The sequence below is a fragment of the Fundulus heteroclitus genome, chromosome 20, assembly GCF_011125445.2.
Source record: "Fundulus heteroclitus isolate FHET01 chromosome 20, MU-UCD_Fhet_4.1, whole genome shotgun sequence".
NCBI classification, from domain to species: domain Eukaryota; kingdom Metazoa; phylum Chordata; class Actinopteri; order Cyprinodontiformes; family Fundulidae; genus Fundulus; species Fundulus heteroclitus.
Genome location: NC_046380.1, coordinates 4,876,136 through 4,888,310, shown reverse-complemented (window position 1 = coordinate 4,888,310; position 12,175 = coordinate 4,876,136). Strand labels below are relative to the sequence as shown.

At 41.4% G+C, this 12,175-nt stretch overlaps 1 protein-coding gene and 1 pseudogene across 2 annotated transcripts; both read left to right on the top strand.

Annotated features, from left to right (window-relative positions):
- The first annotated feature begins 1,766 nt into the window (after positions 1 to 1,766).
- LOC118567180 lies at positions 1,767 to 3,550 on the top strand (annotated as a pseudogene).
- Positions 1,798 to 11,886, top strand: LOC118567173 (tripartite motif-containing protein 35-like). Of its 2 annotated transcripts, none has more exons than XM_036151630.1 (2): positions 1,798 to 1,855; positions 10,164 to 11,886. In XM_036151630.1, exon 2 carries the CDS (start codon positions 10,181 to 10,183, stop codon positions 11,564 to 11,566), a length of 1,386 nt encoding a protein of 461 aa, XP_036007523.1. In that variant the 5' UTR covers positions 1,798 to 1,855; positions 10,164 to 10,180; the 3' UTR covers positions 11,567 to 11,886. The 2 variants fall into 2 exon arrangements, with proteins under 2 accessions (XP_036007523.1, XP_036007522.1); XM_036151629.1 differs by lacking the exon at positions 1,798 to 1,855 and adding an exon at positions 10,004 to 10,067.
- The last annotated feature ends 289 nt before the right edge of the window (positions 11,887 to 12,175 follow it).

Below are 12,175 nucleotides of genomic sequence, written 5' to 3'. Positions count from 1 at the left end.
TTTAGATTTTATTTATTGGAAATGTAAAAATTATGTGGTTTGTTGTTGATGCCTGATGATAAATTAAAGTTGTTTTCTTTTTTTCTCACATCATTTTATTTCTTTTTTTATGTAACAGTTTGTAGGTCTTTTAGTAAATGGACCCGACCAGCTGTGATTATTATGAGAGAGTTTGAGTTTGGTGTTTGTCTCGTTTTCAGGCGTTAATAAAAATCTGAACACAAATCATCTGGGAAACAAGAAACCTCTGAACTCAACCCAAAAAAGTTCACCGGTTCTGCTGGAGGAGCCAGGTGGTTCTGAAGGTAAAGGTCCTGTGATTTTTACCTGAATAGGACAGAGTGGCTCAGCGTAAAGCTTTACTACTTTGCCAGGAAATGGATTTAGGATGATCAGGAACCACCATGACCTAAACAGAGGTGGGTAGAGTAGCTAAAGTTCGTACTCAAGTTTTGGTCCGTGAGGCAGACCCCCCGTCTACTTTTAAGACTAATCTTAAAACTTTCCTTTGTGACAAAGCTTCTAGTCAGAGTGGCTCATGTTACCCTGAGCTACCTCTATAGTTATGCTGCTATAGGCTTAGGCTGCTGGAGGACATCAGGGTCTATTTCTCTCTCTCTGCTGAGTTCTCCTACTGCTCTCCAATCTGCATTGGTTGTTGTTATTTTAACTTTATGTTCTCTGCCATTTTTCTCTTCATAGAAGGTACACCTGGTCTGGCGTTCTGTTAGCTGTGACATCATCAGGGGAGGCAGATAATCCACTATTACCATCTAACATAGAAAGTACTCCTGGGTCAATGTGAGCTTCTGTGCTTTCTGTGTCTCTGCTCTGTCTTCTCTGAGCCCCAGTCGAGGTCGAGGCAGATGAGCGTTCACACTGAGCCTGGGTTCTGGTTCTGCTGGAGGTTCTCCTCCTTGTTAGGGGAGTTAAGGGGAGTTTTTAATTAAATTTTATTTATATAGCTCCAATTCATGAAACATGTCATCTCAAGGCTCTTTCCAAAGTCAGACTCCATCAGATCCTCAGGTTGGTGAGAAAGTTTCCTCTCTAAGGAAACCCAGCAGGTTGCATCAAGTCTCTCCAAGCAGCATTCACTCCTCCTGAAAGAGCGTAGAGCCACAGTGGACAGTCGTCTGCATTGTTGATGGCTTTGCAGCAATCCCTCATACTGAGCATGCATGAAGCGACAGTGGAGAGGAAAACTCCCCTTTAACAGGGAGGAGAACCTCCAGCAGAACCAGAACCAGGCTCAGTGTGAACGCTCATCTGCCTCCACCCACTGGGGCTTAGAGAAGACAGAGCAGAGACACAGAAAGCACAGAAGCTCACATTGACCCCAGGAGTACTTTCTATGTTAGAGAAGACAGAGCAGAGACACAGAAAGCACAGAAGCTCACATTGACCCAGGAGTACTTTCTATGTTAGATGGTAATAGTGAATAATCTGCCTCCCCTGATAATGTCACAAATAACAGAACGCCAGACCAGCTGTACCTTCTATCACTATAATCTACATTTGCAACATTTTATTCAGTGTCTTTTAAAAATGTATTTTCCTTCAGTATTCTCAGGCTGGACAAAAACCTCAAAAAGAAATACCAAAAAGGTTGTTTTTATCTAATGTCTGAAAATGAAGGAGAACATGTTGCAAGCAAAGTTAAAATGAAACCTTGGTTAAAAAAAAAAAAAAAAAAAAAACTCCCCAGAAAGCAACAGACCTAACAGGTTTAAGCTCCGCCTCTCACCTAACACACCTAAAACCGCCTGGAACCAGTTTTCATTCCTGTCACAGAGACAAACCAGCAGCTTCGTCTGAGTCCAGGAGAAAAAAGAGGAAACCTCCAACCCTGAAGGTGAGTTGGATCCAGAACATCATTCAGAGTCACTTTGAGGAACGTTAGTAGAGGAAGGAGGAGAACCAAGACTGACTGGACCTTCTGTGTTTTTAGCTTCACTGAGAGACTAAATGGCTTCCAGATTAGAGGAGGATCTCTGCTGTCCGGTCTGTAAAGACGTCTTTAAGGATCCGGTTGTTCTGTCATGTAGCCACAGCTTCTGTAAGGAGTGTCTGAAGACCTGGTGGAGAGAGAAAGCAGCACAAGAGTGTCCAGTTTGTAGGAAAAGATCTTCAAGGAATGAACCACCTTTAAATCTGGTTCTGAAGAACCTGTGTGAGACCTTCCTACAGCAGAGAGACCAGAGAGCTTCAGAGGATCTCTGCAGTCTGCACTCTGAGAAACTCAAACTCTTCTGTCTGGACCATCAGCAGCCAGTGTGTCTCGTCTGCAAAGATTCAAAAAAACACACCAAGCACAGATTCAGACCCATCGATGAAGCTGCTGAGGATCACAAGAAGAACCTTCAGAAAACTCTGAAACCTTTAAAGAAGAACCTGCAGCTCAGGAAGAAAGTTCTAAAGAAGTTTGATCAGACAGCAGAACACATGAAGGTCCAGGCCCGACACACAGAGAGGCTGATTAAGGAGCAGTTTAAGAAGCTTCGTCAGTTTCTAGCAGAGGAAGAGGAGGCCAGGCTGGCTGCACTGAGGGAGGAAGAGGAGCAGAAGAGTGGGATGATGAATGAGAAGATGGAGGCTCTGAGCAGAGAGATAGCAGCTCTTTCAGACACAGTCAGAGCCACAGAGGAGGAGCTGAGAGCTGAAGACGTCTCATTCCTGCACAACTACAAGGCTGCAGTGGAAAGAGTCCAGCGCTGCCCCTGCTGGAGGATCCACAGCTGCCCTCAGGAGCTCTGATAGACCAGGCCAAACATCTGGGCAACCTGGCCTTCAACATCTGGAGCAACATGGAGAACATGGTCTCCTACACTCCTCTCATCCTGGACCCAAACACCGCTCATCCAGTACTCATCCTGTCTGAAGATCTGACCAGTTTGACTTTAGGAGAGAAACAGCAGCGTCCTGTTAATCCAGAGAGGTTTGGGTCAGAGTTTTCTGTCCTGAGTTCTGAGGGCTTTCAACTCAGGGAACCACAGCTGGGATGTTGATGTTGGAGACAGTGAATTCTGGGAGGTCGGTGTGATAGCAGAGTCTGTCCAGAAGAAGGGAGACATAGATTCTGGAAGGCTGATTCTAGAGTTCTATGAAGGTAAATACTCAGTAGAGTCTCCTTCATCTGATGACATGGATCTCTCAGTCCAGAAGAAGCTCCAGAGGATCAGAGTGAATCTGGACTGGGACAGAGGAAAGCTGTCCTTCTCTGATCTGGACACTAACTCACACATACACACCTTCACACACACCTTCACTGACAAGATGTTTCCATTCTTCAGGACTCTGGATAAAGTAAAGATCCTACCGATGAAGATCTCAGTGAGCAAACAGCAGCTCTGATGTTCTCAGCATGAAGATCACAAAGTCCAGATGAAACCTTGATGATCTGATTGAAACTCAGTGATTTTAAACAGAATCTTGGAGCTTTTTATTCTGAATTACTTTGAATTTAAAGTTAGTTCTTGGGTTACGTTATATTTTGGGTTATTAACCAGATTTATTTGTAGGTTAATTATTATTGAAATGTTTAATAAAATGTACTGGATTTTATTTAGGGGATTTAAAGGGAAGAAATCCTGAATGTAAATGCATGCCACACTTTTCAGATATTTGTTTTACATTTTCATTTTGCTTCACTTAATAAAATCTCAGCAGATTTATTGACATTTATGTTTTCAATGCTGCACAATGTGGAAAAGTTAAAGGGGGATGAACTCTTCTGCAGGACGCTGGATGTGAAGCTGAATAGTTTTTATAGTAAATGTCAAATTATTGAGAAAAATGTACACATTTTATTAATAAAATGGAATGACTCTGGTGCAACGCCATGTTCTCGTGTAAATGAGCAAGTAGCTTTTATACTTTGGAATAATAATCAATAACGAAGAAAATCTATTAGCATTTAAACATCCTGTTGACGCAGACTTGATATGCATCAGGATCGCCTTCTGTTATTTTGATGCATTTCCTCAACATTTAGATTTTTTTCCTTAGTATTTGAACTTTATTCTGTTAGAAAAATAAAAATAACTACCAGGTTTGTTTTCCTTGAGTGATCCAGAAACTCCTTTGTGGCCGATTTTAATAAAATTTTTGCAAATCAACTGAAACTAAAACAAACTAATGGCCCACACACATAAAAGAAGAGTTTTACCTCTTTTTATTCAGCTTATTTAGAACCAAAAAGTCCACCTTCTCCTATCATTTAAAGTAATTGAGTTATTTACCATATGAAACTTTGTTCAGAAAATAATAACGTTTATATCTTGTCTGTTTACAATATTAATTTGTTTCTAGTCACGCTGAGGACCAAATATTATATATTTGCAAAATATTACTACAGTCACATCTCTTCATTTGCTCCGTTAACGCTGCTGTTGTTCAATAAAGTTTGGTTCAAAGATATGGAGAAGAAATTGATGCGGCTGCCACAGATTGGCCCGTCCACGCATCAGGTGACCCGGAAGTGAAGTTACCGATGCTTTTGTGGAGTGGAGGACTAGTCCGACCAGGTTCTTCGGTGTTCGGGGGGATTTTCTGCTGGACGCGCGATGGAGACGTTAAACAAACTGAAGTATCTGGACGCTTATCCCAAAACTCAGGAGTAGTGATGGTCGATGAGGCGTCATGAAGCGTTTAGACACGTTGCCAAACTGTATTGATACTGTGTCACTAAATACTGACACCTGCTGGACGTTAAAAATCCCTACAGGTAACCTAGTTGACATACTTAACTGACACTGATTGATCACCTAGTATACACAATAACAGAACTTAAGTCATTGTTGCATTGTATTATTTTATATTTTCATTGGAATTTGAAATATCTTAGATTTTTTTTAGATACAGCCAATAAATAATGTGAACCTGTATCATAACGTAATAACCTCTGACTAAGAACAAATTAGCATTTTAGTACATGATTAATAAACAACAAACTGCTCAATAACATGCCTGAAGTAGGGGCAGACAGCTGGCTGGGGCTCATTTGGGGTCGTCAGATAATTTATTTCAATATTCTCAGCCACACATCGCTTTTCTAAAATAACGAAGGAACGCTCTCAGTTCTGAACAATTTCTTTCTGCTCTTCATTTTTATGCCAACAGCAGCTTTTTAATAACGTAGGAAATGCAGAAAATCTTTCAGAGGCAACTGTATGTCAGAAATGTTACTCAGTTATAGTTTAAAGGTGTTCCAGAATGAAAGCAATAATTTATTCTGTATTACATTTTGGCACTTCCAGCTCTAATTTTCCATTCTATATAGCCTATGTAGTTAATATAAAGTGAGGTTGGCACAAATTAAACACCTACAAGACAATCAATGTCAACTTATTTTTAGAAGGATTGGTGAACAATGGCAAAAAGAAGAGCATATGAGTTATTTTAATAACACACACTATCCCATCATTAATTCCATGTGTTGAATATAGTCAATTAATTCTTTAGTTGAGTACCGTTAAACATAAGGAAACTTTTAACTTAACCTTACCTGGTTAAGCTGTACTTCATCATGATTTGCTGCCATGTCATTTCAATGCTTTTAGTAATCAATGCCCCCCCCCCACACACACACACACATACTCCCCCTTTAGTGTTGAACGAGTGAAGTGTGAGAAAACAGCTTTAATTCTCCATCACATAACTTTCATATTGCGCATGCATTGACTTTTTCAACAATTTTCTCTTGCGGTTTTCAGCAGCAACAATGTTGTTTCTTATGGTTTAATATCGTCCAAATGCCTTCTTTAAAGATTTCTAATTCTACTCGCAGGACATGCACACTTCCAAGCTTATTTCCAGTCGTTTGCCATGGTGAATCACGTAATTGCGTTCCAGTGATCGGGCGTTTTTTTCATGCTCACGTTCAAGGCATGGTTGATCGGACGCTGTTGTGTTTAGTTACCTGACTTATATCATCTGTTCTGAAATCAGAAACGCTGAGTATGAGATCATCCTCTATTACCATCTAACATAGAAAGTACTCCTGGGTCAATGTGAGCTTCTGTGCTTTCTGTGTCTCTGCTCTGTCTTCTCTAACATAGAAAGTACTCCTGGGTCAATGTGAGCTTCTGTGCTTTCTGTGTCTCTGCTCTGTCTTCTCTAAGCCCCAGTGGGTGGAGGCAGATGAGCGTTCACACTGAGCCTGGTTCTGGTTCTGCTGGAGGTTCTCCTCCCTGTTAAAGGGGAGTTTCCAATTCAATTTTATTTATATAGCGCCAATTCAAGAAACATGTCATCTCAAGGCAACAACCTACCCCACTACCGGGGTAGGTTGTAACATCTGCTGGGGTAAGTTGTAACAATTAGACAAAAGAAGCAAAAATAGAGGCCACACCATGTGATATGCTTCAAAAAGAGGTTTACTGAATTAAAAGAACAATACAAGAACAATGTCTCTCTCTCTCTGTGACTGACCATAACTCAAATATACTCTGTGTGTGTGCATGTGTGTAAATTATTCTACTAAACAAACTTCCTTAACACGTATAATGTATGCTTATGTATGTATGTATGCTAATGAACACTGAACAAACATGTAGGTCTAACAAAAACCAATGTCAATGTGTGTGTGTGCTTGTGTTTGTGTCTATGTGTGTGTATCCTTAATCAGAGTCACAGTGGTGACAAATGAATGATGGTAGCCCAGGAGTGCAGGCTTGGTGGGCCCAGAGACTGCATAGGGCACATTTTACTCACACTTCTTGTGGCTTTGAGTTACCAAATGGCTCCATACAGACAACACAAAAATATTCATTGTCTGAGGTCTCAGAATCCTCAGCATTGGCTTTTAACATTTTCTTGGCAGGCTTTCTCTTCTTCTTTTGCTTGCCTTTATTCTTTGCAAAGAAACTCTTCCTTACATTTTTGCTTCCTCTTCTCTGTTCTTCTTCCATCAGTGCTTGTTTCACCGGTGTGTCAGTGAGTATTTCACATTTCCTTTCTTCCTGATCCTGCCAGTTGTTTTCCTTGGCCCTGCTTTTGGAAAGCTCCAGATGTCAGTGATGTACCTGGGTCGGGGCGGTCAGTGACTTGTGAGGGTGCATAGTCACACTCCTCAAAATGTCAGGATTGAAGGGCCAAATACCTGTGGACTGGAAACCGGCTTGAATGTTTTTCGGTGTTGTAGCTGCAGGCAGAGCAGTCTTCACAATACCTGAAATATCATATATCGTCATCGTCTTGCCAGTGTGCGATTTTGCAAAAAAAAAAAACAGAGGGGGGGATAATTTCCTCGATTAATCACATAATGTCGATATGTAACTTGAGATTATTTGCAAATTAATTGTATGTTTTATCCTTTTATTTATGAAAGTTTAATAGCCTGTTTGGGCATTTTAATATGCAATTTTGCAATAAATGACACTAATAAAATAAATGCTTGTACAAAAAATATTTTTATTTTGTTATTTTTCAAGCACTTTTGAGAATTGGAATGAAAACATCCTAGTGACAAATGTTAAACTCTGGACTATAATGGCTAAATGACTAATCATGACGCCCTGATGTTTACACAATGTGTAAAAAAATTTGTAAATAAATACCATGCCGATATAATTTTTTTGCCTCTTAAAAAAAGATAGACATGGTCTCTTGGCAGGATTCATCTTCATCCGGGCATCACTTGCAGTGTTCACCATTTTCTTAAATGGGCCGTAGACACTGCGATCCAGTGGCTGAAGTTTATGGCTACAGTGGGGGGGTGGCACTATTCCCTTTTAGCAGAAATCAATAGCTTTAACATATATATGTGAACAGTGATTATCCAGCAAAAGTAAAACCTTCTTCTCTGGGCTGACCTTTGTGTGTTTTGCATAAAGAGCAAGGAATAACATCTATCCTGAGACGTTGCCACTTCTTGCACGCCCTGTTGGCCCACTCTGAATGAAGAGTTCCTTGTAACGTTTACGGGAGAATACAAAGAAGGGAGGAACTGCATCTCCCGGCGCTTGCACAGCGCATGCTACTGACACGAGCACACCTCTCTCACCTGATGTCATCGCACTCACCTGCTTGACCCCACGACGAGCAACAACACGGTCTGGTGATTGGACTGTTGTTACACCAGTTTCATCTACATTCCATATATCGCTCCCGTCAAAGTTGTATCTCTCAATGACCTGTCCAAGGCTGTTGAAGAAACGTTCCACGTTTTGCCGGTTAAAACTTGTGGCCCGTGTAAGGCTGGTGCCTCAGGACTCCTTATTGAAAGGGTAGGGTTCCGCTTCATAAATCATGTGAGCCAGTCAGGCCCTGCCATCTGCTTCTCATCCCATGTTTGTGGGCGTTTGATGTTATATGTTACTGCCAGTTGATATGCAAACTTTCTGACCTAAAAGAAAGAGAAATAGAAAATCAGAGTACATAGACACAAAAGGTTTTTCAATTTGTCTAACACCTACGCTGGTATTCAATTCTTCTCTTGTCTCCAGTGACTAACCTGTAATATGCTTACCTCACGTGGAGTCAGTCCATAATACAGGTCTGCTGTCTGAGTCAAATAGTCAGCCAACACTTCCTCCTGCACCTCAGAGAAGATTTTGTTGCTGCTCCAATAACCTACACTGGGAAGATCACTGGACCCCTGTTCTCTCAGCTTCTGCAGTGATTTGCAGTATCTGCTCAGTGTTACATGGCAGAGCCCATGCGCCTTCGCAACTGATCTGACTGACTTGCTCTTCTTTGTGACCTCATCAGATGCCTTTTTTTTAAAACATCTGCAGGCACACCTCTATCAGTCTTTCGTATCCACTGCCTAGGCATTCTGTAAAATTATCCAAATCAAAATGTTCTTAGTTGTATGTAAGGGAATGGTTGTAACACTTTTTAAAGATGTGTTACAACCCACCCCAACCCTGTCAGCCATGTTTAGCTAGCTGTAGTAGCATAGCGGTTTGAAATTAGCACGGGAAAATGCATCACATTTTGTCTTGAGAAATTACATTTTCATCTAATGTAAGTAACATGCTTTTATCTGCAACAGTATAAGTACTAAACAAAATATAGTCATGGTCAAAAAATTTACTTTCTTACCTCAAAATCCGTTTTTTCTCCTTAGTATCTGCATGTGCATGTTTCCAGCCTTGACAATCACAATATGGGATTGGGGAGGAAGCGGGTAAACACTGAAATGATCATGTGACTCCTATCTTATCCCTGATTGGTGGAACTGGTGGTGTTACAACTCTCCCTATGTTACAACCATACCCGGTCTCCCCTACATGCAATAAACATGTAGAGAATAATAAAAATAACTCTAACAAACTTTAAGAAGCGTTTGTTTCTTAAAGAAAAACAATAACATCAAACTCCTGCCATTCCACTCTTCTGAAAGCTTGAGGCCACCAGATCATTCTTCTCTCTGACTGGTTGACTGGAGAGACTCCTGGACCCAAAGGTTCTGTGGGTTCCTCCAGGCCTAGCTCCTCTCAGGTTGTAAAGCTGCACATTGTGATGCTGATGGTTGCTTCATGCTCGACTGACGGATCTTTGGACCTCTATTGTTACACATCTTTAAACTGCTGCATCTAAATCTTCTGTTTATATTTTCATTTCTGCAGCTCAGTTGGGGAGGTTCTTCTGGGAGTGCTTGCTCCCCTTCCTAGGGTTGAACACCCATCGCTCCTCTGGAGGTTTGCCTCCTTTTGCAGATCTGTAGGAGCTATGGCGGCTTCTTCCCATTCTATATCACTATTATCTACATTTGCAACATTATTAAGTTTCTTTTAAAAATGTATTTTCCTTCAGTATTCTCAGGCTGGTTTAGTTTTTAGGATTTATAAAAAGAAAATATCTGCTGTCACTTGGACAAAAACCTTAAAAAGAAATACCAAAAAGGTTGTTTTTATCTGATGTCTGTAAATGAAGGAGAACCTGTTCAGCTGCAAGCAAAGTTAAAATGAAACCTTGGTAGAAAAAAAACAGGTTTAAGCTCCGCCTCTCACCTAACACACCTGAAACAGCCTGGAACCAGTTTTCATTTCTGTCATAGAGACAAACCAGCAGCTTCGTCTGAGTCCAGGAGAGAAAAGAGGAGACCTCCAACCCTGAAGGTGAGTTGGACCCAGAACATCACTCAGAGTCACTTTGAGGAACGTTAGTAGAGGAGGGAGGGGAACCATGACTGACTGGACCTTCTGTGTTTTTAGCTTCACTCAGAGACTAAATGGCTTCCAGATTAGAGGAGGATCTCTGCTGTCCGGTCTGTAAAGACGTCTTTAAGGATCCGGTTATTCTGTCATGTAGCCACAGCTTCTGTAAGGAGTGTCTGAAGACCTGGTGGAGAGAGAAAGCAGCACAAGAGTGTCCAGTTTGTAAGAGAAGATCCTTGACCAAAGATCCACCCTGTAACCTGGTTCTGAAGAACCTGTGTGAGACCTTCCTACAGCAGAGAGACCAGAGAGCTTCAGAGGATCTCTGCAGTCTGCACTCTGAGAAACTCAAACTCTTCTGTCTGGACCATCAGCAGCCAGTGTGTCTCGTCTGCAAAGATTCTAAAAAACACATCAACCACAGATTCCGACCCATCGATGAAGCTGCTGAAGATCACAAGAAGAACCTTCAGGAAACTCTGGAACCTTTAAAGGAGAACCTGAAACTCAGGAAGAAAGTTCTAGAGGAATTTGATCAGACAGCAGAACACATGAAGGTCCAGGCCCGACACACAGAGAGGCTGATTAAGGAGCAGTTTAAGAAGCTTCATCAGTTTCTAGCAGAGGAAGAGGAGGCCAGGCTGGCTGCACTGAGGGAGGAAGAGGAGCAGAAGAGTGGAATGATGAAGGAGAAGATGGAGGCTCTGAGCAGAGAGATAGCAGCTCTTTCAGACACAGTCAGAGCCACAGAGGAGGAGCTGAGAGCTGAAGACGTCTCATTCCTGCACAACTACAAGGCTGCAGTGGAAAGAGTCCAGCGCTGCCCCCTGCTGGAGGATCCACAGCTGCCCTCAGGAGCTCTGATAGACCAGGCCAAACATCTGGGCAACCTGGCCTTCAACATCTGGAGCAACATGGAGAACATGGTCTCCTACACTCCTCTCATCCTGGACCCAAACACTGCTAATCCACGACTCATCCTGTCTGAAGATCTGACCAGTTTGACTAAAGGAGAGATAAAGCAGCTTCCTGATAATCCAGAGAGGTTTGGGTTATTTTGGCGTTCTGTCCTGAGTTCTGAGGGCTTCAACTCAGGGAACCACAGCTGGGATGTTGATGTTGGAGACAGTGAAGCCTGGATGCTTGGTGTGTTAGCAGAGTCTGTCCAGAGGAAGAGATTCATAGAGTCTGGATGGTTGGTTCTAGGGTTCTCTAGAGGTAAATACTCAGCAGTGTCTCCTTCATCTCCCATGGTTCTCTCAGTCCAGAAGAAGCTCCAGAGGATCAGAGTGAATCTGGACTGGGACAGAGGAAAGCTGTCCTTCTCTGATCTGGACACTAACTCACACATACACACCTTCACACACACCTTCACTGACAAGATGTTTCCCTACTTCTACATTGTGGGTAAAGTAAAAATCCTACCGTTGAAGATCTCAGTGAGCAAACAGCAGCTCTGATGTTCTCAGCATGAAGAACACAAATTCCAGATGAAACCTTGATGATCTGATTGAAACTCAGTGATTTTAAACAGAATCTTGGAGCTTTTTATTCTGAATTACTTTGAATTTAAATTTAGTTCTTGGGATACTTTATATTTTGGGTTATTAACCAGATTTATTTGTAGGTTAATAATTATTGAAATGTTTAATAAAATGCACTGGATTTTATTTAGGGGATTTAGAGGGAAGAGTCCTGAATGTAAATGCATGCCACACTTTTCTGGTATTTGTTTTTACATTTTTATTTTGCTCCACTTAATAAAATCTCAGCAGATTTATTGACATTTATGTTTTTAATGCTGCAAAACGTGGAAAAGTTAAAGGGGGATGAACTCTTCTGCAGGACGCTGGATGTGAAGCTGAATAGTTTTTATACTAAAAGTCAAATTAATAAGAAAAAATGTATAAATTTTATTATTAAAATGGAACGACTGGTGCAAAGCCATGTCTCGTGTAAATGAGCAAGTAGCTTTATACTTTGGAATAATAATCAATAACAAAGAAAATCTATTAGCATTTAAACATCCTGTGGACGCACACTTGATATGCATCAGGATCGCCTTCTGT